The sequence below is a fragment of the Vanacampus margaritifer genome, chromosome 11, assembly GCF_051991255.1.
Source record: "Vanacampus margaritifer isolate UIUO_Vmar chromosome 11, RoL_Vmar_1.0, whole genome shotgun sequence".
NCBI lineage: Eukaryota > Metazoa > Chordata > Actinopteri > Syngnathiformes > Syngnathidae > Vanacampus > Vanacampus margaritifer.
The window spans coordinates 10,725,296-10,748,589 of NC_135442.1; the positions used below are offsets into that span (position 1 = coordinate 10,725,296).

Below are 23,294 nucleotides of genomic sequence, written 5' to 3' on the forward strand. Positions count from 1 at the left end.
AGAGTTCATTGCCAATCTGCTCGCCTCGCTTCTCGTCAAACTTCAAACTGAAGGAGCGCACGCTCCATGAAACCAACGTCAGGAAAATAACCAATGCCGGAAGAAATTCACTCCTTGTTAACTTTTAGCATTAATGTTCCTACATCAGAATCTTGTTTTTGCTTCGAGATTTATTTCAAGATCAAAGTAATCTGTTTCTTCCATAGGAAAAAAAAAGAAGGAATTCTAATCGAATACACTCCAGTCCAGAGCCATGAAAACAAAACTTTATTAACGGCACTGTTAATGTTTTAAGTAAATAAGGCAAAACTAGTAACCTTGCTAATCTAACCAGAAAATATAATTTATTTTGATCTTCGTCAAACACAAGCTTTTGGCGTTCATTTTATTTATTTTGATGAATTTACGGATGTATAGAAGAAGTGTTCGAACAGTTGTTTGAAATTGTACTCAACGTTTCTTTATTAGGAATAAAGTAAAGTAGGCTAACATGTAAATTATGTTTTATATATATTTTATTCAATATGTAGTAACCTTTTTTCCCCATTGTTTTTCACTCAACAAGCTACTCCATACATATGAAATACTTAAGATAATACTAAAACTAATGAAACCTAAACTAAAATGAAGCATTAAAAAAAAAAAAAACTGCTCTAAAAACGAATTAAAAATAACTACATAAAAAACAAAACAAAAGGCAAAACAAAATAAACATTTATAATTAAAAAAAAAGAAAAAAAAAAGACTATTAGCCTATCTGGATGGCACCTCTCGCTTCTTTGTCATCTTCATCAACCAGGAAGTAGCCTACTAAAAAAACACAAATGGACCAACACAAATGTGAGCTTTTCCCACTTTTTGAGAGGCCTTGGTATGTTCTCTATTAAGTGACACATACATATATATATATACATATATATTATATACATACATACATATATATATTGTATGCAATATGTAGTAACCTTTTTCCCCCCATTGTTTTTCACTCAACAAGCTACTCCATACATATGAAATACTCAAAAACTAATACTAAAACTAATGAATCCTAAACTAAAATGAAGCATAAAAAAAACTGATAAAACAAACCGCTCTAAAAACGAATTAAAAATAACTACATTTAAAAAAACAAAAGGCAAAACATCTGGATGGCACCTCTCGCTTCTTTGTCATCTTCATCAACCAGGAAGTAGCCTACTAAAAGAACACGACTGGACCAACACAAATGTGAGTTTTTCCACTTTTGAGAGGCCTTGATATGTTCTCTATTAAGTGACATTCTAGTTCTGAATGACCATTAGAGCATAGCCGCAACAAATCACTGGTAGTGTATTTCATTTGAAAGCTTTTCCAGTAATTCTGCTAATGCAATCAGTGATGGGATTCTCCAAGCTTCTAAGTGTGATACACACACACACACACACACACACACACACACACACACACACGCACGCATGTAGTTATTTTGCAACTTCTTCTTCTCCTAGTCCATGAACAGTGCGATTAAAAACTGTGACCTTGAACGCACAGAAAATGGTCCAAAATGGGCTCAATGAACCGCTGGAAGTGGATGAACTGCTTTTAGTCGGTGCCATTTGAATTCTAAACCACTGGTATAAAGCGACATATTTACATAATTTTTCATAACTCTACCCAGCACTTCTCTTGCTTCTACAAAGGAAAGTTATCATTTAGGCAAGCTGAGGACGTCGCCGTTGAGATAGATTGGTGCATTATGTCCAAATCGGCATAAACTGTGAGGGAATGGAGACAAAAGCAGATCCCTACCCGGCAAACACTACAAATTGTCTGGATGACCACCAGTTATGGAGCCAGAACACCAACAGGTTTTGTAGAAGCAGCAAAACAAGTATTGGAGTGAGTTTTATCATTTGCTGCAGGGTGTTCCAGTTATTTGGGGTGGAAAAATTGAAAAAAAAAAAATCACCCAAAAGGAGGGATGCATAGAGTGTGGGTGGTGGTATGCATGGTGAGCATAAAGTCACGATAGGGTGGGGTCTTGCCCATGAGTATAAAATTGTCACACTAGTTCCAAAGTTTTGACCCACTTTTCTAGAAGAAGAATAAAGTAGTGTAGTGTTTAAAAATAGTCACTGAAAACACAAAACAAGTTTGACGTACCACCAAAAGCATGCCGAGATCCATGATGAGGCCGAGCTCCACTGCTGCACTCTATTGCTTATCTAAAACAGAACAACAGGATATAAGAAAAAAAATAAAAATACAATACCACATTAAATTTAATTAATTTATAAATGTTCTGCTCCATAATGAATCTCCTTTTGTGGGGAAATGCTTCCCCCCCCCCGGTGGTTGGTTGCTTAGGTCACTGCTCACATGTTGCCATTGATGTTGATGAAATGCAAGAGAGATTTAAAGGTGTGAGAGCAAGCAGTTCTGTGACAGCACTTTAAATCATTGTTCGCGCTTTTCCCCCCTGTTTTTTTTAACACCGCTGCTGTAATACATGACCGCAGGACGTTTATTGTGTCTCCCAAGGGCATTTCCATGTGATACATGACAATTGCAAACTAGTGAGAGTCTATAAATTATACTACATAGAGGCCATAGCAGAGGTTATTATTTTAGAATGTGCCTGTCCGTGTGAAATTGCAATGAATGAGGATGCGTGAGGCCGCATTTTAGCCATTAAGTGTATTATTATTATTGATCAACTGTTTTGATTGGCAGAAGAAGAGAACAGATTCAAATATTTTGGCCTTTTTAAGCTTGCACCATCAGCGGTAGTGTCAGTTTGTCTAATGTTCTTTAATTGATGTTTTTGGTGATTTAAAAATACATATTTTGTACTTTTATGTTTTTGATACAACAAATGCTCATATTAAACTGAACATGTGTGTTTGAAATTGCAACACGGAAAAAGTTTCTAGACGAGAAAATACTCTTAGCTGCTATGCCCAATAGGACTTTAAGAACTAGGAACTGTTGATCATATAAAAAAAACAATTGGTCATTTGTTATTAAGTAATCAAAAAAATATATACTTTATCCGAAAATTGGATTATTTGACAGATTTTTCAATAAGATACTAAAAATATTAAATGGTTGCATCCCTACAGCTCCCCCATTATATTGTCTTTTTTTATTTTAATCCTTGCTTCAAAATATTAATTTCAAAATTACAAATTTGATTAGCAAAATGCTAGTCAAAGAAAAAAAAGTGTTGAATATTCTGAGCCTTGCATTGCAATAATGTAACACCCTCATTGCATAATGGAACTCCCGACAATAATGACTTGAATTTGTTGGTGCGAGAGCGAACTATAGAAAATTTGATAAATGGGAAAACGTAAATTTAAAAAAACCTGTTAATTTACTGAAAAGTACAACAGAACTTTAAATTAGAAAATTAGCAAATTTTCGGATGAAAAATATGCCACAAAATTGGCACCAAAACTTTACGCAGGATATATTAGCCAACGGCAAAACACTAGCACCTCAGTTTAGCATACATTTACAAGCTTTGCACTATTTTGCGTAACCAATTCTGATTAAGATATGCTTGGCCATTTTCATCCATCAATCCATATTAAGTGGTTCAACTTTCTTAAGCATTTGCACGACAGTTGTTAATGTCCAGTTAATCAAAATCCATTACACTATTGGAAATATTTTCTTTCCTTAAATTCAAACTATATAATTCTATTAATACTTGGGTGATGTAATGCAGCACTTTGACGGCATTCATGTCCTCAGCCCTGACGAATGTTGCGTCCGGGCCTTGTGTCTGCGCCGTATAAACACACAGGGAGTGTCTCCATGTAAGGAGAAGAAAGACAGCAGCTGCTGTTTGTCTCTGAAACACTTCTGGTGTCCACACAGCAACATAAATACACAATTTCAGCCAGACTATTGACTTTATAGACGCCTTCTCTTACACGATTACATTTTTTTTTTTTGGAGAGGCTGGGCCATCCAGCTCCGTCTCTATTTGTCAGGCAAGCAGCAATAGTGGAGGCGCACTCCCCTATAGAATAAATTGGGCAGCTCCCCTTGACCGACAAGCATCCCCCAAACAGAGACTGCAGGATAAGATGCTCGTCTTTATACTTTGAGGAAATTGTGAATTTTTCCCCCAGTTGAGTGGATTGAGTGGAGGAGCACTTTGAGCTCTTTTGGGTGAGTAACTATTTTTAATATTCCATTATCCATTTTGCTCTTTGATAGTTTGATGCTTTAAATGAATACTAAACTGGCTGTAACAAGTAAAATGCCTCGAAACAATGTGTTAAGGAAAAAAGAAAAGAAAATGTGATTATGTACACTTTCTGCCTGGACACCTTATTAAGTACATTTGCACAATTTAAAATCTAATCCAACAGTACAAGTATTTTAGAATCAACTCATGCAGTGTACTGCTCCAATTAACCGACAACCACAAAAATAAACTTGCAGTCAGTATAGTTATAAATGCCGAAGATTTCATACAGCTCTTGTATAGGATGGATTTGGTGTACCCAATAATGTGGTCAATAAAAAAGCAAAGTGACGGTAAAAGCAACAGTTATCGTAATGCAATCGGAATAAATACAGTATTTGAATGTTGTAGCCGTTTGTAGTTAACCGATTAATACTTTAGGAAGGTATAGTCTGGGAAAAGAAAACCCTCCTGCTGGTTGTATGATTAAAGAGATGTGTGAAATGAAGAATGTTTTCCTTTGAATTTATGACAAAGTGCTGAGATTACAGTGCAATTGGCTCTAAAGTTAAGTTTAAAAATTCCAGCTTCCAGCATGACATCGCTCTTGTCTTGTCACAACATTTAAAACATTGCCAGTCACATATTCATCACTTATGTTTTCAGTAAGTTGTTTGTTTCTCTAAGCTGTATTACACAACCGGGAGTTGGAAGACGAGCTAAGGGCACAAATCCAGAATTTTTTTATTTATTTTTTTAACACCCCTCGCAATGGCTCCTTGAATGATAAGAATGATAAAATCCACAAAGTCAAACAGAATATTGCGCAAATTTCACTTCATTGTTTGTTTTTAAGCTTTCCCGCTTCGATGATTTAAAAGAGCAGTGATAAGCTCCACTTTGGGCATATTTTTTCAAATCTGCTTTTTCCACACAGCAAGGTCGTTCACACTGTTTAAAACAATGATAAACATTCTTGGTTGCTATGGTGGTGTTTTTTGTTAAGCCGTACTTGTTTGACATTTGGTTCCTGTATTTAAAGGGGAAGTCAACTGTTAAACATTTCTTGACAATAATATGTTATATGTGACCTCCCTATAGTCTAAACATTTGTGGAATATGAGTTATGAAGCAAAAGCCAGACGTTTTTATCCATCTCAGGGGGCGGCCATTTTCTGTCGACTGAAGATGACATCACAGTTGCTCAGGGAACGACCAATCATAGCTCACCTGTTGTTTTTTTCGCAGCTGAGATAAGATTGGTTGTTACCTGAGATCTGAGCAACTGTGATGTCATCTTCAGTCGACAGTAAATTGCAAAATGACTGCCTTCTGATGTTGGTAAAAACTACAATATTAACCAGAATACAGTATTTAGACTAGTGGGGATGTATAGAACATGTTATTGACAAGAAAACTTTTTGGGGGTTGACTTCCCCGTTTAAGTCAAGCCCTCCACAGCTTTTCCTCTTTCTTATCACAGGAGGCAAGGAGGTCCAAGAAAATGGCAAAAATTCATCTTTCAGGGCTGATCTTCTGGTGCATGGTCCATACCGCCATCTCCCAATTGACCCCTCGTGGACCAAGGCCAGTACCTGCCCCCAGAGACAGACCAGATGAGAATCCGCCAAAACCAGAAGGTTGTGAGAGTGAGTTGGCGTCATTTGATAGATTAGAGGAGTGATTGTTTATTTTAATTCCTGTCAAGTGCTTTATGTCCACACGTTTGCTCCTTCCAGCTAGGACAGTCGACTGTCCAATCAAGTTGTTCTTCACCATCGACACCTCCGAGACCATTGCCCTGCAGGAGTCCCCGCCTGGAATACTGGTGGAAACCATCAAGGAGTTCACACGGATGTTTGCCCAGAAGCTGGTGGATGAGGAGTACCGAGGTCTGGTCCGCATCACCTGGTCCATCGGAGGCCTGCACTTCTCCCAGAGGCAGGTGGTCTTCAGCCGGTTTGCAAACAGGGAGAGCTTCATCAGGAGCCTCAGCGGTATTCGATACCTGGGCAAAGGCACCTACATCGACTGCGCCCTCAAAAATATGACGCACCAAATGACTCAACACTCCTCGGGAACGAAGGCGGCCCTCTTCTCCGTGGTTATTACCGACGGCCATGTGACGGGAAGTCCCTGCGGCGGGATAAAGGCGACAGCGGAGCGGGCCCGTGAGCAGGGGATTCGGATTTTCTCAGTGGCGGCGTCCAGATCCATTGATGAAACGGGAATGAGGGAGATGGCCAGCTCGCCTGCCGAAGTTTACCGCAACGACTATTTGGCCGTGGAAGTCGTTGATGGCAGACCGAAAATAAAGAGAGAATCCATTGATCGTATCATAGAAGCCATGGTGATCTCCTAGCTCAATTCTCAATACTACCATCACACTAGCAGGTTTGTTTCACTCACTTTAGTCTTTTGCTTGCAGAAATATCAAGCCTTTTTACAGGTAAGCGCTATGGCAATATGGCCTGTTCTCAACTCTAATGTGTCCATGTGTGACTGATCTTTCGATTATTATTTTTGCTATTGCAGTGCTACCAACAGCCGTGCTTCGAGACTCCAGGAAGTCCTGGACCAAGAGGGCCTCGAGGGCCAAAAGTAAGTTGAAGATGAGGAATGGATGATGTCCATGAGCTTCAATGGAGTGGCTGATTTGTGATGGTGGAGTTGGCATGGGTCTACATCGATCCAATGTTTGTGATGGGAATGGATGGGATCGCTAGAGTTTGCTTTGGATGGATGAAATGTCTGGGGTTGTAGGACTTCAGTTGAGAGCAATGAGACGGTTGGGACGGCTTTGGTTGCAAGATGGGACTGATTGAGTTGTGTTGGGACGGAGGAATGATTGGGATAGATAGGATGATTTCAGTTGTAAATAGTGAGATCATTTGGGTCGTTTGGACTTGAATGGATATTAGAGTAGAAGTACGCGCCACATGATTATAATTGTGATGTATTACAGGGCACAAAAGGAGAGAGTGGTTATCGCGGACCGAAAGGTGAAAAAGGAAGACAGGTAGGAAGATTATGCTGACATTTAATCCTCTCTTTTATATTACTTCACTAAAAAAGGTTTTGATTTTTTTCTTTCTTCCTATGATAGGGTGATCCTGGCATTGAGGGTCCAATTGGACGTCCTGGACCAAAGGTTTTCTGAGGGTTACTGATTAACAAATCATGTATTCACATTCTTTTCATTTCAGTAATTCACAAGTCTTGCTTTGTGCTTTGACATAGGGAGAAGTTGGCTGGAAGGGCGAAAAGGTGAAACTGATTTGAATTAGCCGTCCTCTGATGATCTGTCTAAGGGAATTGTTAGGCTTGACAACTGTATTCATCTTCAATTAGGGTGAAATAGGAGCAAGTGGCGCGAAGGTAGTTGTACATGTGTTGGTATAATAAGGTGGATTTAAACAAGCACATGATCTCATTTCTTTATTTATCTTCAAATGTTCAGGGTTTGATTGGGGTACCTGGCCAGAATGGAACCGATGGACAGAAGGTGATTTTTCGACCGATACGAACTGTGCAGGTGTTTGTAATTTTGAGGCCAGTTAGTGACTGTTCCGATGCATGTTGTATCTTCAGGGTAAGATTGGCCATATTGGAGCAACTGGCTGCAAGGGCGAACCAGGCGACAAAGTGAGTAAATTACACATTTTTCCTATAATTAATCGTGGTGAATTTCACATGTGAGCAATGCTTCTTCTTTTTCTTTACAAGGGTCTCGATGGCTACCACGGAGATGTTGGGGATGTCGGCCCACCGGGCAAAAAAGGAGAAAAGGTATTTTTTGTGTTATTATGAAGAATACTATAACGACAGACCAAAGTGAGACATATTCAATTTGAGCTGTTAAACATTTCACAAGCTGAATGTGGTGCTCCTAAAATAGGTTGACCATATTACCATTTGCAAAAAAAAAAAAAAAAAAAGAGAGAACACTTCCCCCGGCCTTGAAATTGTGGTACCAGTCGCAGTTACTTCACCTCCCATTAGTCACACAATGCCAACCGGACATTTTCATAAATTTATAAACTGACATCTAAACAGGATGTAAGAAAATAGTCTGTCCTCACAAAAGAGGACATATTTGGTCAACCTATTTAAAGCGGAACAATTCTGTGTGTTAAAAAAATAAAAATAAAAATTTCCTAAGCATGATGCCAGGTTCCTAAAATAAGCTTACGGGAATAACAAATAGCATACCCTTAAGTTTGTCCATAGTTAGCAAGCTAGCTGTTAGCATTCTTCCATCCTCTCAGCTGAATTGTTTAAAAGGGTCCATTATCAATCGAGATTTTTTATTTTGTTTCAAGGGGAAGTCATGTCCTCACAGCTTGTTTTTCATTCAGGGAGACCTTGGCTTTCCCGGCAAGTCAGGTGCTCTTGGCCCTGAGGGTGAACGAGGACCAGAGGTGCAAATCTAATTAAAACACTCCCTGAATAATCACATTTACACCAGTCATAACACCTGAACTGAACATCTGCAGGGTGAAAAAGGGAATCCAGGAAATCCAGGACCCCCAGGAGACAAGGGACCGGCGGTACATCAAATTGATTTTCATTTGCTAACCCAGACAGTTAACAAGAGTCAAATAACACAATGAACCCTTTCAGGGACTGCGTGGCTTACCTGGACCAAGAGGAGAATTGGTATATTTATTTTCTATTTCATTCAATGATTTTCTTCTGGTGACTTTTCTGCAGTTTGTTCAGAAATGAATGTCCACAGGGAAGGAGAGGACACGGCGGACAAAAGGGAGCGCAGGGATCTGTTGGGAAAAAGGGAGAAAAGGTAAACAACATTTAAAACATGCTCATATACTGTCTTAGTCAATGTCCACACAGTGGGTCGAAACAGTGTCGCTATGCATACCAAGTTTGGTCTTAAACAGTCTAAAGAGTGCAGAAGCTATAGCAGGATGCAAAGCCGGCAAGTAGAAAATTGCAACTCTAAACAATTCTAGTTCAAGTCACACAATTTAGTCATGAGGCCTAATTTAACACAATCTGATTGAGGGACCGCTCTTATTCGAAGGGAGAACGAGGACCACAAGGAAGCAGGGGGCGACCAGGTGAAGACGGACATAAGGGTGCAAAGGTGAGGATGTCTTTGAAAAGGAAATTCAGGAAAGATGACAATATTCTTTCTGTTCTAGGGTGATCCTGGACTCCCAGGCCCGAGGGGCCAGGCAGGAGAACCAGGAGGTCCTGGAGCGAATGTGGGTTGTTGAAAAGATCAAACTATACTATTAGAGTGTTCTTATTGAAAAATAAGTGATAACAGTGGATATATAAACACATCTGGATGTTTTGCAGGGCACCTTGGGAAATCTAGGAGACCCTGGACCGAGAGGAGACCTGGGCCCCCAAGGACCGAAGGTGGGAGAAGCAAAAATTTTATGGAACTAAATGCATTGGTTATCCTCTCGAAGGTGTTTATCATCAAACTATTCAGTACTCCACTACTGTTACAGATTTCTTTTTCCTCTTAGGGTGACAAAGGAAGACAAGGATTCAGCTACCCGGGACCAAGAGGACCTACTGTAATATTTTATTTCTTACGGAATGTTTAATTTTGTCACTGTGTAATGAAAAGCTGTTATCTCGAAAAATCCCTTAATGGAGGAAGAAGGGGAAAAAATGTAGGATGCAACAGTGACCTTTGTTTTCTGCAGTTACTCCGACTTCTTCCCACATAATCCAAAATCATGCATGTTAGGTTCATTGAAGACTTAACATGCTCTGTGATTGGCTGGCAACCATTCCAAAATGTACCTTATCTCTCGCACGCCATTTTTAGAATTATCTTGTATGCGCAGGAACCAGAGTAGTTCTCAGATAAGAAAAGAACCAAAAGTAAGGCAGGAGAGGACAGAAGGTTGTTTGCTTTTGAATGTACACACTAGTCACGAGATCCTGGAGAAGCTTTTGTTGAAAAACGTTTTTGTGATATTTGTAAATTGTACATGTAACTATATTTTTCAGGGAGACCGAGGTGATCCAGGGAGAAAAGGACCAAGGAGTGGTCGAGGCGAATGCGGAGCAAAGGGAGAGCCGGGAAACAAAGGTCCACGTGGGGAGTCTGTAAGATTCATCAATTTGTGCTTTGATTTCACGTTGGATTCTGCGTTCACAATAGCATTTTTAACATCAAACAAAAAGGTTGCCCAGTCAAGATGTGTGAATTTGCAGAGGGTGTTTTTGAGGCATTATGTGACAAAAGCTGTTCTTTCCAAACAATCTCTGCTAGATTATAATTAAGGAGGACACGGGACAGACACTGCTTATTTTATTGCCCACCACACGGATTATTTTCACACATGACCAACTAAATCACACTATCAGCGACCATGTTAGTTTGTTTTAGCAGATTTTCCCCCACGGTTTGTTTCCTTTTCACACTAAGTGATCCAAACTACTTCTTTATGATCTCAGAATCTGACGTTTGATTAAAACAGATTAGAGGCTGTGCGTTTGAAAGCACTCACCAATTTTAGTGAAGTACAATATTAGTTCCCACTTTGTTCTGAGTGGTACTTTTAAAATTGAAGCAGAATATTAGCATTTTTAGATGATTACTTGGGCTTGTTTTTCTGTTCAGGGGGAGCCAGGTCATGCAGGAGAGCCTGGAGCCAGGGGACTAAGAGGGGACCCTGGACCTGATGTGAGCAACAGAACACATTTGAATAAGTGGAATTCTCAAGTACATTGCTAAGTGCTTGTACTGCTTGTGTGCAGGGTTACCCTGGACCAATGGGTGATCCTGCCCTTACCGTGAGTCCATCCCAAGAAAAAAAAACAACAAAACATTTTGTCAACACTATCACTTTATATTGCCCCACTGTCATTGCAGGATTGTGACATCATGACTTACATCAGGGAGACTTGTGGTTGTTGCGGTGAGCAAACCATAAATGTATACTGTGGTATAAACGTGCTTTACTAGAGCAGTTCTTACCTTTCGTCATAGACTGCGAGAAGCGATGCGGCGCTCTGGACATCGTATTTGTTATAGACAGCTCCGAGAGTGTCGGTCTGACAAACTTCACCTTGGAAAAGAACTTTGTAATCAACACCATTAATCGTCTGGGATCTATGGCCAACGACCCTGCATCCTTGACCGGTAAAGTCTGGCACCATCACCTTGTAAATGATATAGTAAAACGCTTCAAGACACAAGAGTTAGCCGTTAAAAAAAAGGAGAGTGAATCAGCTTACGTTGTAATAAATATCCTGCAGCTCGTTCAAATGAGATTAAATCTTACTTTTGGATTACTTTGTTTAATAATTCTTACAACCTCCTATTTCAGGAACAAGAGTTGGAGTTGTTCAGTACAGCCACAACGGGACCTTTGAAGCCATCCGTCTCGACGACCCAGACATTAACTCCATGTCTGCTTTTAAAACGGCAGTGAAGAACCTTCAGTGGATCGCCGGGGGCACCTTCACCCCCTCAGCTCTCAAGTTTGCCTACGACCACCTCATTAGGGACAGCAAGAGAGCCCTCGCCAAAGTGTCCGTGGTGGTGATCACCGACGGACGCTTCGACCCACGTGATGACGAGGATCTTCTCAAGTACCTCTGCCATGACAGCAACGTAGTAGTGAACGCCATCGGGGTCGGAGACATGTTTCGAAAAGTGCAGGACGATGAGATCCTGGGATCCATAGCGTGCGACAAAAAGGATCGGGTCATCGGAATGAAGAATTTTGTTGACTTGGTCACAGAGGACTTCATAGACAAAATGGAGACTGTGCTGTGTCCTGGTAAGTTCAGTGGGACGATCTTAAATGTTCTCAATTTAGTGTTTTAACCGCATCCATTTGATTTCCCTTTAAGATCCGGTTGTTGTGTGTCCTGATATCCCCTGCAAGAGTGGTAGGTCCTCTTGAATTATTAGGATTTTGTAACCAGTTGTGAGTTAGGGTGGATTATACAATAGCTTACCCTTTACTTTGATTTTGATAGCTGTACAGTACTTTAAGTCAAGTAAAATCTGAAACATAAGGCGATTTCCGCAATTTGTTGGCTCTCCATAGAGCCTGATGTGGCCCCGTGTGCCCAGCGACCAGTGGACGTGGTATTCCTGCTCGACGGTTCAGAGCGCCTTGGGGTGAACAACTTCCGTTACGTCCGTGAATTCTTACAAACGGTGATAGACAGGCTGGTACTGGCCCGGAGTAGGACGGACCGCCTGCGAGCTCGCTTGGCTCTTTTGCAGTACGGCAAGGACGGGGAGAACGACGTGGCTTTCCCTCTCACGCACGATCGCGTCCTGGCCTCTGACGGCGTGGCTCGTCTGCGCTATCTGGACTCTTCGTCGAGCGTGGGGCCGGCCATCACCTACGCTATCGACAGAGTGCTTGGCAAAGGAACGACTCGCCAGACGAGACGCCTTGCCGAGATCGCATTCGTTTTCATCACAGACGGCGCCACAGACAGGAAAAACCTGGATGAGGCGGTGCACGCCATGCGTAGGGAACAAGTCGTCCCCACGGTGATCGGCGTGGGAAGCGACGTGGATCAAGAAGTCTTGACGAAGCTGGCCATGGGAGACGAGAATGCCATATTCAAGGCAAAACACTGGTCTCAGTGGCAGTCAGGCTTGCTTGACCGTTTCATCCGGTGGATATGTTAAAGAGAAGCCACACTGGAGACATGAACCTAGTTTTGGTGCTACTGCTGTTAATTAATCTGGCATTCAAACCTACCACATCTCCTGATGTACTGTACAGTCCTTATCCGTAGCAACCCTAAGTGCTACGTATATACAAATACAATAAATCACATTTAAGATAATAAACATACAGTGTTCTGTCTTTTGTCAAGTCCCAGCTGCGTTTTTTAAGACGCACGCAAAAGATTAGTCAGATTAAGGTCATGTTCTGTGCAGTATTCCTCCCAAGTACCCATCGGTCTTCATGTGGGAGGTGGAACAATGGACAGATGGACCCAAGGATGAATATTTTACATTTTTCCTCAGTCGCTCCCATTGCCTTCTTCCTTACATGTTGTCCAGCTGCACAGGAAGAGGGAGGGTGAAAAAAAAAAAAGATGTGTGATTGGAGAGTTTATATTGCAGATTGCAAGAGGCCTGGACCATCAGGGACACTTGATGCAAAATATGCAGGAAATTGTTTTTAAATGAGTTTGACTCACAGCAGTGACCTAATGTTTCTTCATAATAAATGGGAAAAAAAATCATTACCAAGTCATCAACATCGCCAGTGTCATCTGCCGTTGTCGCGACTGGCTCTTCCTTTTTCTCGTCGGGCAGCAGAAACTGATGATAGAGTAGAGCTTTGTCAGAAATGAGGGCTTTGTCAGGGTCACTGTGAAATTGTTAGCCTGAGTCACCTGAGCGGCTTCATTTTTAGACACAGAGCTTCCTTCCACCTCATCCTGGCCAATAAGAGATATGGAGCCTGTAATAGCAACAAACATAACACTAAAATGATTAAGCAGGGACTGTGCCTTTGCTACAGATTTATATCTCACTTCTGAAAACACAGTGTGCAAATTTTGTGACATCACCGGAGTGGAATGAATGGGTAGGCTTCGCGTACCTTGGACAAGCAGGTCCCAAAAGACTTCCAGCCCCCTGTTTGTGATGCATCCTTTCAGCGACTGGAGGTAGCTATTGTACAGATCGGCCCTCCCCAGCTGCACATCCAAAGATAGGAAACGTTCTAAAATCCTTCAGACACTTGCCAAGAGCGCACATTGACTCGCGATCTCATATTTGCGCAAGAACTGGCATTGGTTCAAGTTGCAAGGAATGGGAAATAGTCAATGTTTATTTACCTTTACAGACTGTTCTCTGAAGGCCTGGATACAGGTGATGCTTTTCATGTAGTACTGCGTGTTCTTGTTGCCTAGCAACTGCTCTATCCTGTGAGTCAGTTGCTCGCAGGCTGGGTGGTGAGTAGTAGTGGGAAGGTTTGGTCATCACACCCAAACAACGAAACAGAATTTACAATAAATGCCAATTAGTCACGATCATGGCCACTGTTGTACCTTAACGAACTAAAGTTCATTAACTCATTCATATTTTGGGTGAATGTAGAGTATTTCTGTCTGAAGACCGTTTTTGTGAACACACTCATTCTGGCGTCTGAACGGTTTTTGTTCAAAAGCGCAAGGTTTCGTTAGACTTCCCGGAGACAGCTCGACTAAAAACGCGATATATAAGTCTGTATTTGTAGGGGGATAAATACCTTATTTTGTCAACCTAAAACACGGTGCCTTGCGCGGCCGCATGGGAGCCCATGGTTGTTACCTCTTGAAATTTGCATTGGTTGACGACATGGTGATCTCCGTTAAAAATGTTGAATTATGAACTCTGAACTGAACTAGTTCATGTTAAAATTTGTGAACTGATCTTTGAACTAGTTTACGTAGCGAATGAACTTGATCATGATTTACTGTAACATAATAAACATGGACCTTACCCGCTTGGAATGGAAGCGTTTTTTGCTTGATCAAGATGCGGAAGTCTCGGCCGGGATTAACGCTTCCGACCTGGATGAAAGGAGGAATGAGGTTGAAAATGGTAGAGCAGTCAAACAAACACCTAACCCAAATCCCCCCCTTGTCTCTCCCACCCAGCTTCTTACCGAAGTAACAGAGCCTTCAGAAATGTCAGCCAGATTATACTCCTCCTCCCCTTCCTCCTCCTCCGCGGCATCTCCCTTTGCCTTCTTGGCATCCGGCTGCTCAGAGCTGACAGTGGAAGGGGTCAAGTTGAAGTAGGAATTACATTGAAGAACGTTGGCCACACAAGTGGCACACAGGACTACAGTGGAAGCACTAAACTATATATTTTTTAATACCCAAAATTAAACACTTCCATATAAAATGATTAATGGAAATGAGAAGTAAGCAGTTGCAGAGTATAGTCACCATTAACCCATTGAATAAGGCAACGTTTTATGGACCATTTTAACAAACAAAACAGTGACACAAGTGGAAAAATAAGGACACCACTAGAATCAGAATAAAACTGCTAATCTTATAATGACTGCAGACAAATGCTTTCTTGAGAGGAAGGACACCAGATTGCAAGTCTGTTTAACTATCTAAAAACACCACTTACTCTTTTCCAAAGATTTGAGCACTAGTCTTTAGTTGCTTCTTCTTCTCCACCACTTTGAGAGGAAACATTTTCTTCACCTCCTCTAGTGGCGCTCGACAACGCTCCTTGATGAGATCCGGGCGGTCCAATACAGCCGCCAGCCATGGCTCCATAGGGGGGAGGGCTGTGCCGGGGTTGACGGCTCGATGATGCAGGCACTGAGAGAGATTGGATTAGACGGCACATTCTAATCGGATTACAGGAAATAATTGTGTTAGTCTTCATTTTGCCATTAACTAGCTGGCAGCTACCACACTTTAACCTTCGTCTTGTGTTAACTTTCTGTTACCACCTCTTATGTTAACGGGTCGGTTTCGACCCGTGTCTTAAATCAGCTGTAAAATACACTAAAAACAAGTAGATATCATCCAATTTATTTCTCATCTCTTGGTTGGCTTGTTAGGCTTCCTTATCCATGAAAATATTAGTTTTAATGTTTTTGGTGTGGGCTTCTGGGCCTTTTTTGTCAGTATACCCCTCGATTTCAATTAAAAAAAATTGATAAAATAAACACCAAGAGAATCATATAAATAAATACAAGGTTGTTGTGTTACCTGACTATTACTGGGGGCTATTAGAACACATCTCTTAAATTAATTTGTTTTATTTATTTATTAATTTAAATATTATTGACTATAGTAACATCTATGGTGTTACGGGTCGATTTCGACCCATGTATATTTACTTCAAGAAAAATGAAAAAAAGTATTTTTTCAGCAGTAGAACTTAAATATAAACACAAAATGAAAAGCAAGTGATATTGTGACCCTGCAGTCCAGTAGTCATCTCGAGGACCACACGTTTTCCTTGTTTTTTCTCAGGAATGCCACTCGCAGCTTTGCCTGTGTAAATCTGTAGCTTCCATGCATAGCTGGTTTTTGCATCGCAGGCTGCCCAGATTTTTATGCCGTACTTCCCTGGCTTACTGGGTATGTATTGCCGGAAGGGGCATTTTCCTCGGTAAGGGACAAGACGTTCATCGACTGTCACCTCTGGCCCTGGGTTGAACATCAGTGGAAGGAGTTGCGTCCATCTCTCCCAGACATCCCTGATGGGGGCAAGCTTGTCAGAAATTGCTCTGCTATTTCGGTTGTCAAATCTGAGGACTCTTGATATCATTCGAAAGGTCTGAAGTGACATTGTTGCCCGGAAAATATTTCTGCCTGTCGATGCGTCCCAGAGACTATCAGTGGCTTCATTGCAGGATCTGTACACTCCAGCAAGAAGAAGAACACCAATGTAAACATCCAGATATTCCTCATCAATGTCTTTCCACATGTCGTCATGGACTTTTTTTCCTTCAACGTTTGTCATAGCCATGATGACTCTTTTTAGTGACAATGGCATGAATAGCTCGAAACATGTCTTGATGTCACTCACTCTTGTCACAGCAAATTGTGATTCCAGGGGTCATTTTTATGACATTTGCAGCAGCTGCCCTGCCATGTACATCATGAGGTACTGAGCTCCAAAAGATCTTATCATTTTTGGATTTGAATCTTTCAGTGGGAGGAGTTTCACCACCAGTGACCTCCTCATCAGATATGTCTGTGTCTTCTGGTTGATACTCCACATTGTCTTCCTCCTCAGAAACTGTGTCCTCTTCCTCATTTTCATCAAAAATATTATCCAGAACTTGGGTCGCTGAAAATCTTCTTCTCATGTTTGTATGCTGCAAATTGGAGATGTGCACTCTGCAAGTCAAATCCATCCTTCCATCCATCCATCCATTTTCTTTACCGCTTGTCCTCACAAGGGTCGCGGGGTTGCTGGAGCCTATCCCAGCTGGCTTCGGGCAGTAGGCAGGGTACACCCTGAACTGGTTGCCAGTCAATTGCAAGGCTCTGCAAGTCAAATGACCTTTCAAATGAATGAATTGACCTTACATGTCAGGACATGCCCATCTCTGTTAGTTTTGTTTTTGTGCAGGTGTACTGGAAAACACGGCAAAATGAGAATCGCCTACAGCTCACAGGATTGGGAGAGGAGCTGGCTGTCAGTGTGTTGGCTGGCAGTGCAATTATGAATCCAGTTTTGGCTCTAATTATTGCTTTATAATCTTATTTTTATAACTGGGTCGAAACCGACCCTAACAACACAAATGTAACAATTTCAACTAGAGCATTTTAGAATATAGTAAAAAACTTTTTTTTTGTTTTATTTTGTTGAAATAGGGGTTCCTGACAAAGTCAAAAAGCCTTGATGAAATAAACTAATTTATATGGTTCTTTTATGCATTTTAAACCTAAAAACGGGTCGCTGCCGACCCTAACACAAGACGAAGGTTAATACACACTCTTCCACTGGTATTATTTTCAGTAACAAATACTTTGTTGCTGTACTTTTTTTAAATACTGCACAGTAGAAAAGAAAAGAAACACAATAAATTAAAAAAAAAAAAATCTAAACTGTAATAAAGTGGATGGCAAGGTTGGGATCTGACCAACATTTTGTATTTGTACTACAACAGGTCATAAAAAGGGCCCAGATTTCCTAATGCAAGGGCACTGAACAGAACTTTCACAAACTGCATGCAAGGTAAAAAAAAATAAGACGGCAAAAAATTATACCTTCTACTCTGAACGAAGCCATTACCTGGAAAAGCCTCTGGAATTGTGGGTTGGGAATGTGGTGGACTTTGAGCAAGTCCTTTAGGTCTCCATCTTCATCTTTCTCCACCAACATCATGGAGTCGATGAGAGAGTCGACAGCATGCAGCTGTGTGTCTGTAGTGTGTATACACAGTAATATCACATTTGATTGGCAAGGCCAGTGAGGTTTTCAATTAAGAATGTTTACTAGCGCAGATAGTGTAATATCAAGTCGAGCTAAATATTTTTATCTTTGTAAAAATAATCCAATACTGTATGCTCTATAATTAAATAATATTTAAAAAAAAAACAAGAAAAATACCTGAGGGGCTGAATTTCTTGCTGTTTAGAGAAGCAAAAGTGAAGTGTCGGAGGTCTTCCATGAAGGGCAGCTGGACGTATATGAGACACTATGGAGAGCAACATGTGCTTATTAGCTTACTAATTTAGCTGTATGGAAATAAATGGCAACATAGCATTAAGGTCATGAGAAATGGCCACTTTTAATGTTTTTCTCTTACCCCATTGTAAGATAATGCAGCATTATTTATTTTGGAATAACGATGTAAAACAAGGCTTTTTAGTAATTCACAATACTATATTCAAATGGATTTAAAAAAAAGAATATTTAAAAGTATAGATAATGTAGTCATCAATAGTGATCCTGTATAACTGCTTTTACTGAATAACCAAAATGCATGTTAACATAATTCTTATTTTATTTTTTTAGCTTCTATTACTTAGACAAGTTTACATTTTTTTAAATTAAATTAAAAGTAACATTTTTATATTTTGACATTCAGCCAATTTAACAAAAGTTAGGACTGTCACTACGGTTCTAATAGGTCTGGACTAAATGTTGTGGCATCACCTCATAGTTCAGCTTGATGCAAGGAAAAGCTGCTCCGATTTGAGGGTTGCACCGCCTGTCGTAGGCGTACCGAACAATGGCCACCATTTTGAGCTCGTCCAGCGCCCGGACGAGAGCAGACAGCGCTACCCCTGCGTGCTGAGCCCAGGAAAAAGTCATCGGTATTGACACAGAGCCAGCGTTCATTTTACAAAATCTGCTCCTGGATCTAACCTCATCATTGACTGCAGAAAAGATCTTGATGGCCTGAGTTCCCATGAAGGAGTGGCGAGGAACCTGCAGGCAGGCCGGAAACAAAATGAACGCTGGTCGTGTAGGGAAATCACAGCCAATAAAAAAAATCCAATCAATTGGCATAGTACCATGTTTTGGTTGGTAAAACCTAAAACTGCAAAGCACTTCCCATCGTGTTTGTATTTCATCTGCTCTTGATCCACTTTGGAGAAGGGAACAATATCACTCCCATAGCAAAAACCTGGCAACACAAAACAAGCACTCCATCTATTTAGATGGTTGATGAGAAAGATACAATATAAGAACACCAATGTTTGATTAGGTGTTACCTCACATTAACTATAGCAGTGGATCCCAAAGTAGAATACAACAAAAAACTGATTGCCATTTTAACGTGTAATAACATGCCTCTGTTATTTACAAATCTTTTAATATTTACCACAAAATGTACCACCTGCAATGTAAACCTGCTTGGTAAACACTGAGCTATAGACTATCAATTTCAAGATCAACTGGCTGAACTTGAACTTTAAACATATGTTGAGTAACGGTAGTGTAATTCTGGAAGCCTTATGGATAAATTGACAGCGTTACATTCTCTGAAAGGGCTGCCAAGACGGAAAATAGCTACCGTGAACGATGTCATCCTTCTGCACCTCCGTCTCGTTGTCGTCATCCAGACAGTAGACCGTCTCTTTCCTTACGTGGTCTCTCTCGTTGCTCTGTGCGTCCACCGTGATCCACGTTTTCTTCAGCTTTTCCTCGGTCACCTGGTGGATGCAAGGGGGACTCATAAAGGCGGGTACATTTCCTTTTTAAGGTCACGATACAGAAAGAGCCCAGTTTGTAGAGCACCTACAGCAGGGGTCACCAACATGGTGGCCACAGGCAACAGGAAGTTCTAAAATTAGCTCACTCATAGAAGCGCTCGATTGAACCTCAACACACTGAGTGTCATTCTGTTGTCCTTACACAGACACACTTTTTGATCATCCGCAGCGCTTCCGATTATGCAGCTATACCTAATGTGTTGGTTAGTGAGTGTGTAGTGTTTGCTAAATCCCGTACAGCTTTGTAGCCAACGATGCGAATGGAAAGAGCGCTGCCGATGGTCAGCTGACAGGGCCACGCCATGGGTCTTCTCTCGATGTGCTTGAACATACACAGCCCCTCAATAGCATTCCTGCGAGTTGTGAGCAAGGGAAGGAAATATTTAAGACATACCAAACAAATCTGATCCTTTGCCTGTTAAGATAACATTTGAAAAGTTGAAAAAATTTTAATTGCTTGGAAACAAGGTATGCAAAACTGCAATGAGTTTTATTAGACGTATAGCCACTACATCTTCTTTAGAGAATTCACAAGACCCTTTTCACCTGAGTGTGTAAATCTGATCAAGACCGTCTTGCTCATCCAGGCTGAGCATGATGTGCTTAACCATCTCCAATCCATTCTTCTGTTCGCTGGACAAGCCTTTGCCCGAGCCTCTTGAACCGGGTCCTCCTCTTCCTGCATCGCCTGCTTCATCCATTGATTCATCTTCAGCAGAGAAGGGTAAACTACAAAATGCAAAAAATTGAATAATTTCTATAAAATTTAGGTTGAAAGATAAATTCAAGCAAATTAAGTGACCCATAAATGATTCACCCTTAAAACAATCTACATTTACAATCTGCAACTTTCTTTTTTGCAGCGCATCTGCGGATGAGCGGTAAATGGTCAGCAACTGTTTTTTGGTCGCAATGGTCATTTTCAACTGCATTCGACCACCTGACTTGGGATGCAGCTGGTCTTAAAATAAGCTATCAGGCATCAATTTACTATGGTACCAAGTAGGCATTTATCAAGAGGAGGAATGTGAAGTCATACACATTTGTATATGTAAAAAAAAAAAAAAAAGTACTATATTTTTATTTTCAAGATAAAAAGTCATAATATTAGGAGAATAAAGTCTTTGCAATGTCAAGTGAAGGGCAGGATAGAGATATTTTCAAACATAACATTTGATTACTCCTCCATGAGTCATCACCCCATCGTGGTGGAGCATAGAATTCTCAAATCAGATCAGTGTTTGTCATTTTAAGTTTTGCTCTGCAACTTTAGCTTTAAACTCCACCGACAGCTTTACACATGCCATGTCTGCTCTATGGGTGATATGTGTTGTAGTAATGGCGTCTCCTGCAACACACATGGCACTCCCAGCCCTAGTAAAGGTTACAACAGCTCCAGCAGTATATTGGCACCAGCTGTTGTTTTTTTTTTTTTCCTGAGGAGAAAACGGGGGGTGCCTATTTGAAGCACACTGTTTAATTATTCAAGTGGCATCTGCTGGAGCTGCCGCCCCAATCTAAGGAAACATGATGTTGGAACTTACAAGAACTGCAGCGTAATGTCAGCTTGTTTCAGGTTTTCAACAATGACGTCCAGTTGTTCTGAGTCTGCTTCAACACTAAGGTCACTCAGGAAGTAAATGTTGAGTCGATCATGACGTTTTCCCCTGAAAAAAAAAAGAAGCATAATATTGATGTGGCATAGGGAGATGAAAATTGCATTTCATACACCTTTGTAGCAAAAGAGTGACCAGATTTTTTTTTTTTAAATATATATATATATATATATCTTACTTTATCCCTGTTTGAAGAAGATCCATGCAGACCACAAGAGCATCTAACCCTATTTACAACAGTTAAAGGTGAAATGTCTCTTTTAATGTCATTACATATATGTTTATGAGTTAAAAGTGCAAAAGATACAGTCTGCCTGTTGATTCTCCGGGTGGACCTGATTTTCAATCTCTTCTAAAAGCTCAAAGTCAGGTACCATCAGATCGCGGTGAACGGTGATGTTCTGGTACTGCCCATCTTGAGCCAGCAAGTTCTTGGTTGAGTCTGTGCCGAATAGAACCAAAGCCAATTCATCCTTGACCTCAGCAAACACCTGTAAAAACAAATAACAATAACGTCCCCTGTAGGCTGTATTACCAACTAATGATTAGTTGCTGTGGCCACTCTGATAAGAAAACAAAACACATAATGAGGTTTAAGCCTCAATCTTATGAGAATCATAAAGTGTTTATTTTCAACAAAAAAAGTTACATCATTTCTGGATTAAAGACATAATTTTGCCAAAAAGTTAAATGAACAGGAATAAAATAAAGAGTTATGTTTTGGAGATTATTATAATAATTTTACATCAATAAAGTTGTAATTTTTGAAAATGGTTTCCTCTATTCATCAGATGTGAGTCATATATTTTCGAGATGCTACTTATAATATTATGAGATCAAAGTTGTATACTTTCAAGAGGTGTATATTTTAAAGGTATAATATGACAAGAAAAATATATTTTTTAGAAAATGAGCTGGCCGCATTATGCAGTTTAAATTTATCCTAACTTACCTGACGTTGGACAAACTTCTGAATGACTTGTTTGGCTAGTTCAAATGGAGAATCTTCACCAGGTGCCGAGTTGGACATGGAAAGCCCAACATCCATGCACAGCACATGAAACGACTGCAGTACAAAGACAAAAAAAAAGAAGAAGATATCATGTTGATCATTTTATTACAGTTCATTGAATTATTACGAAGGCTTTCTTTCAGCTTGCCCCTTCAGACATGTCCCAACATGCCCTTTTCACTTCTAGAACGGCACGGTGTGTTTACATGTACATACCAAAATTAAATACAGTACAGTAAAAAACAAACAAACAAAAAACGGTTAGAAGATACATGTTTGAAAAATAAGTAGGAGTCATTCATATAGAATACTTACTTTCGACTTGGACATTTTATTTCCCTCCTTCAGAGCCTGTGTGTCACTTGATAAAAGGTCCGGGTGAAAATGGCGCTCACTTCCTGATTAACGAGACTAAAGTACCACGTTACCACGATTTTTAGTAATAGGCAGGTCGTTTTATTATTTACCTTAATTGAATACAATGAACATTATAGTTGTTTGTATTCGTATAGTGTTTTAAAAATACATTTGATGTATTTTACGTAATTATTACTAATTAATGACTGGAAGGATTACTATTGCTTATAATGACAAAACAGGCCAAGTTAGTATGACTTCTCAGTGTGTTTTGGTATTTAATATTTTATATTGTAATGCTGTGTGTTTCACTTTAGCATGAGTGATGGATTTATTTGATACACAATGTGCTATGCTGGGACCAAGTGGTTATCACGTCTGCCTCACAGTTCTGAGTATCTGGGTTTGAATCCCAGCCTCGGGTACTCTGATTCCCTTCCACATTCCAAAAACACACGTT

General features: G+C 40.4%; 2 protein-coding genes and 1 long non-coding RNA gene across 5 annotated transcripts in view; 1 reads left to right on the top strand and 2 right to left on the bottom strand.

Moving 5' to 3' along the window:
- The window catches only part of LOC144060982 (uncharacterized), a 30,112-nt gene extending 19,740 nt beyond the window's left edge, over positions 1-10,372 (bottom strand). The window contains exons 1-2 of the long non-coding RNA XR_013296058.1: positions 8,820-10,372; positions 2,143-2,204 (exon numbers count right to left, since the gene is read on the bottom strand). This is a non-coding gene — a long non-coding RNA (uncharacterized LOC144060982). The remainder of the gene's footprint in view (positions 1-2,142; positions 2,205-8,819) is intronic.
- Positions 1,149-12,992, top strand: LOC144060977 (collagen alpha-2(VI) chain-like). Of its 3 annotated transcripts, none has more exons than XM_077580970.1 (28): positions 1,149-1,227; positions 5,664-5,829; positions 5,920-6,530; positions 6,609-6,629; positions 6,716-6,781; positions 7,146-7,199; positions 7,287-7,331; positions 7,421-7,447; positions 7,532-7,558; positions 7,641-7,685; positions 7,772-7,825; positions 7,907-7,969; positions 8,539-8,601; positions 8,677-8,730; positions 8,804-8,839; positions 8,919-8,981; positions 9,225-9,287; positions 9,346-9,408; positions 9,506-9,568; positions 9,682-9,732; positions 10,175-10,273; positions 10,791-10,853; positions 10,928-10,963; positions 11,043-11,088; positions 11,160-11,312; positions 11,500-11,955; positions 12,029-12,067; positions 12,229-12,992. In XM_077580970.1, the coding sequence occupies exons 2-28, from the start codon at positions 5,685-5,687 to the stop codon at positions 12,825-12,827; spliced, it is 3,105 nt and encodes a 1,034-aa protein (XP_077437096.1). In that variant the 5' UTR covers positions 1,149-1,227; positions 5,664-5,684; the 3' UTR covers positions 12,828-12,992. The 3 variants fall into 3 exon arrangements, with proteins under 3 accessions (XP_077437096.1, XP_077437095.1, XP_077437098.1); XM_077580969.1 differs by lacking the exon at positions 1,149-1,227 and adding an exon at positions 3,631-4,161; XM_077580972.1 differs by lacking the exon at positions 1,149-1,227 and adding an exon at positions 3,631-4,161 and having other exon boundaries at positions 5,664-5,820.
- On the bottom strand, positions 12,855-22,862 carry LOC144060979 (X-ray repair cross-complementing protein 5-like). The gene is made up of 21 exons (XM_077580974.1): positions 22,793-22,862; positions 22,418-22,531; positions 21,773-21,956; positions 21,644-21,692; positions 21,394-21,516; positions 20,396-20,578; positions 20,088-20,202; positions 19,651-19,789; positions 19,148-19,260; positions 18,999-19,061; positions 18,786-18,923; positions 18,237-18,324; positions 17,919-18,049; positions 15,285-15,481; positions 14,806-14,911; positions 14,641-14,710; positions 13,994-14,103; positions 13,756-13,852; positions 13,547-13,614; positions 13,398-13,472; positions 12,855-13,208 (listed from the first exon to the last, which is right to left on the bottom strand). The coding sequence occupies exons 1-21, from the start codon at positions 22,805-22,807 to the stop codon at positions 13,194-13,196; spliced, it is 2,193 nt and encodes a 730-aa protein (XP_077437100.1). The 5' UTR covers positions 22,808-22,862; the 3' UTR covers positions 12,855-13,193.
- Between the last annotated feature and the right edge of the window lie 432 nt (positions 22,863-23,294).

Bases quoted from the DNA above. Each gene is read 5' to 3' on its own strand.
- LOC144060979 (XM_077580974.1), bottom strand. The intron at 14,912-15,284 runs GTAAGTGGTGTT...TTCCACTGTCAG, and splicing joins GCTCAAATCTTTGGAAAAGA to CTCTGAGCAGCCGGATGCCA. The intron at 13,615-13,755 runs GTACGCGAAGCC...TTGCTATTACAG, and splicing joins TTGGGACCTGCTTGTCCAAG to GCTCCATATCTCTTATTGGC.
- LOC144060977 (XM_077580970.1), top strand. From the start codon at position 5,685: ATGGCAAAAATTCATCTTTCAGGGCTGATCTTCTGGTGCATGGTCCAT. The intron at 7,559-7,640 runs GTAGTTGTACAT...TCAAATGTTCAG, and splicing joins TAGGAGCAAGTGGCGCGAAG to GGTTTGATTGGGGTACCTGG. The intron at 9,569-9,681 runs GTGGGAGAAGCA...TTTTCCTCTTAG, and splicing joins TGGGCCCCCAAGGACCGAAG to GGTGACAAAGGAAGACAAGG.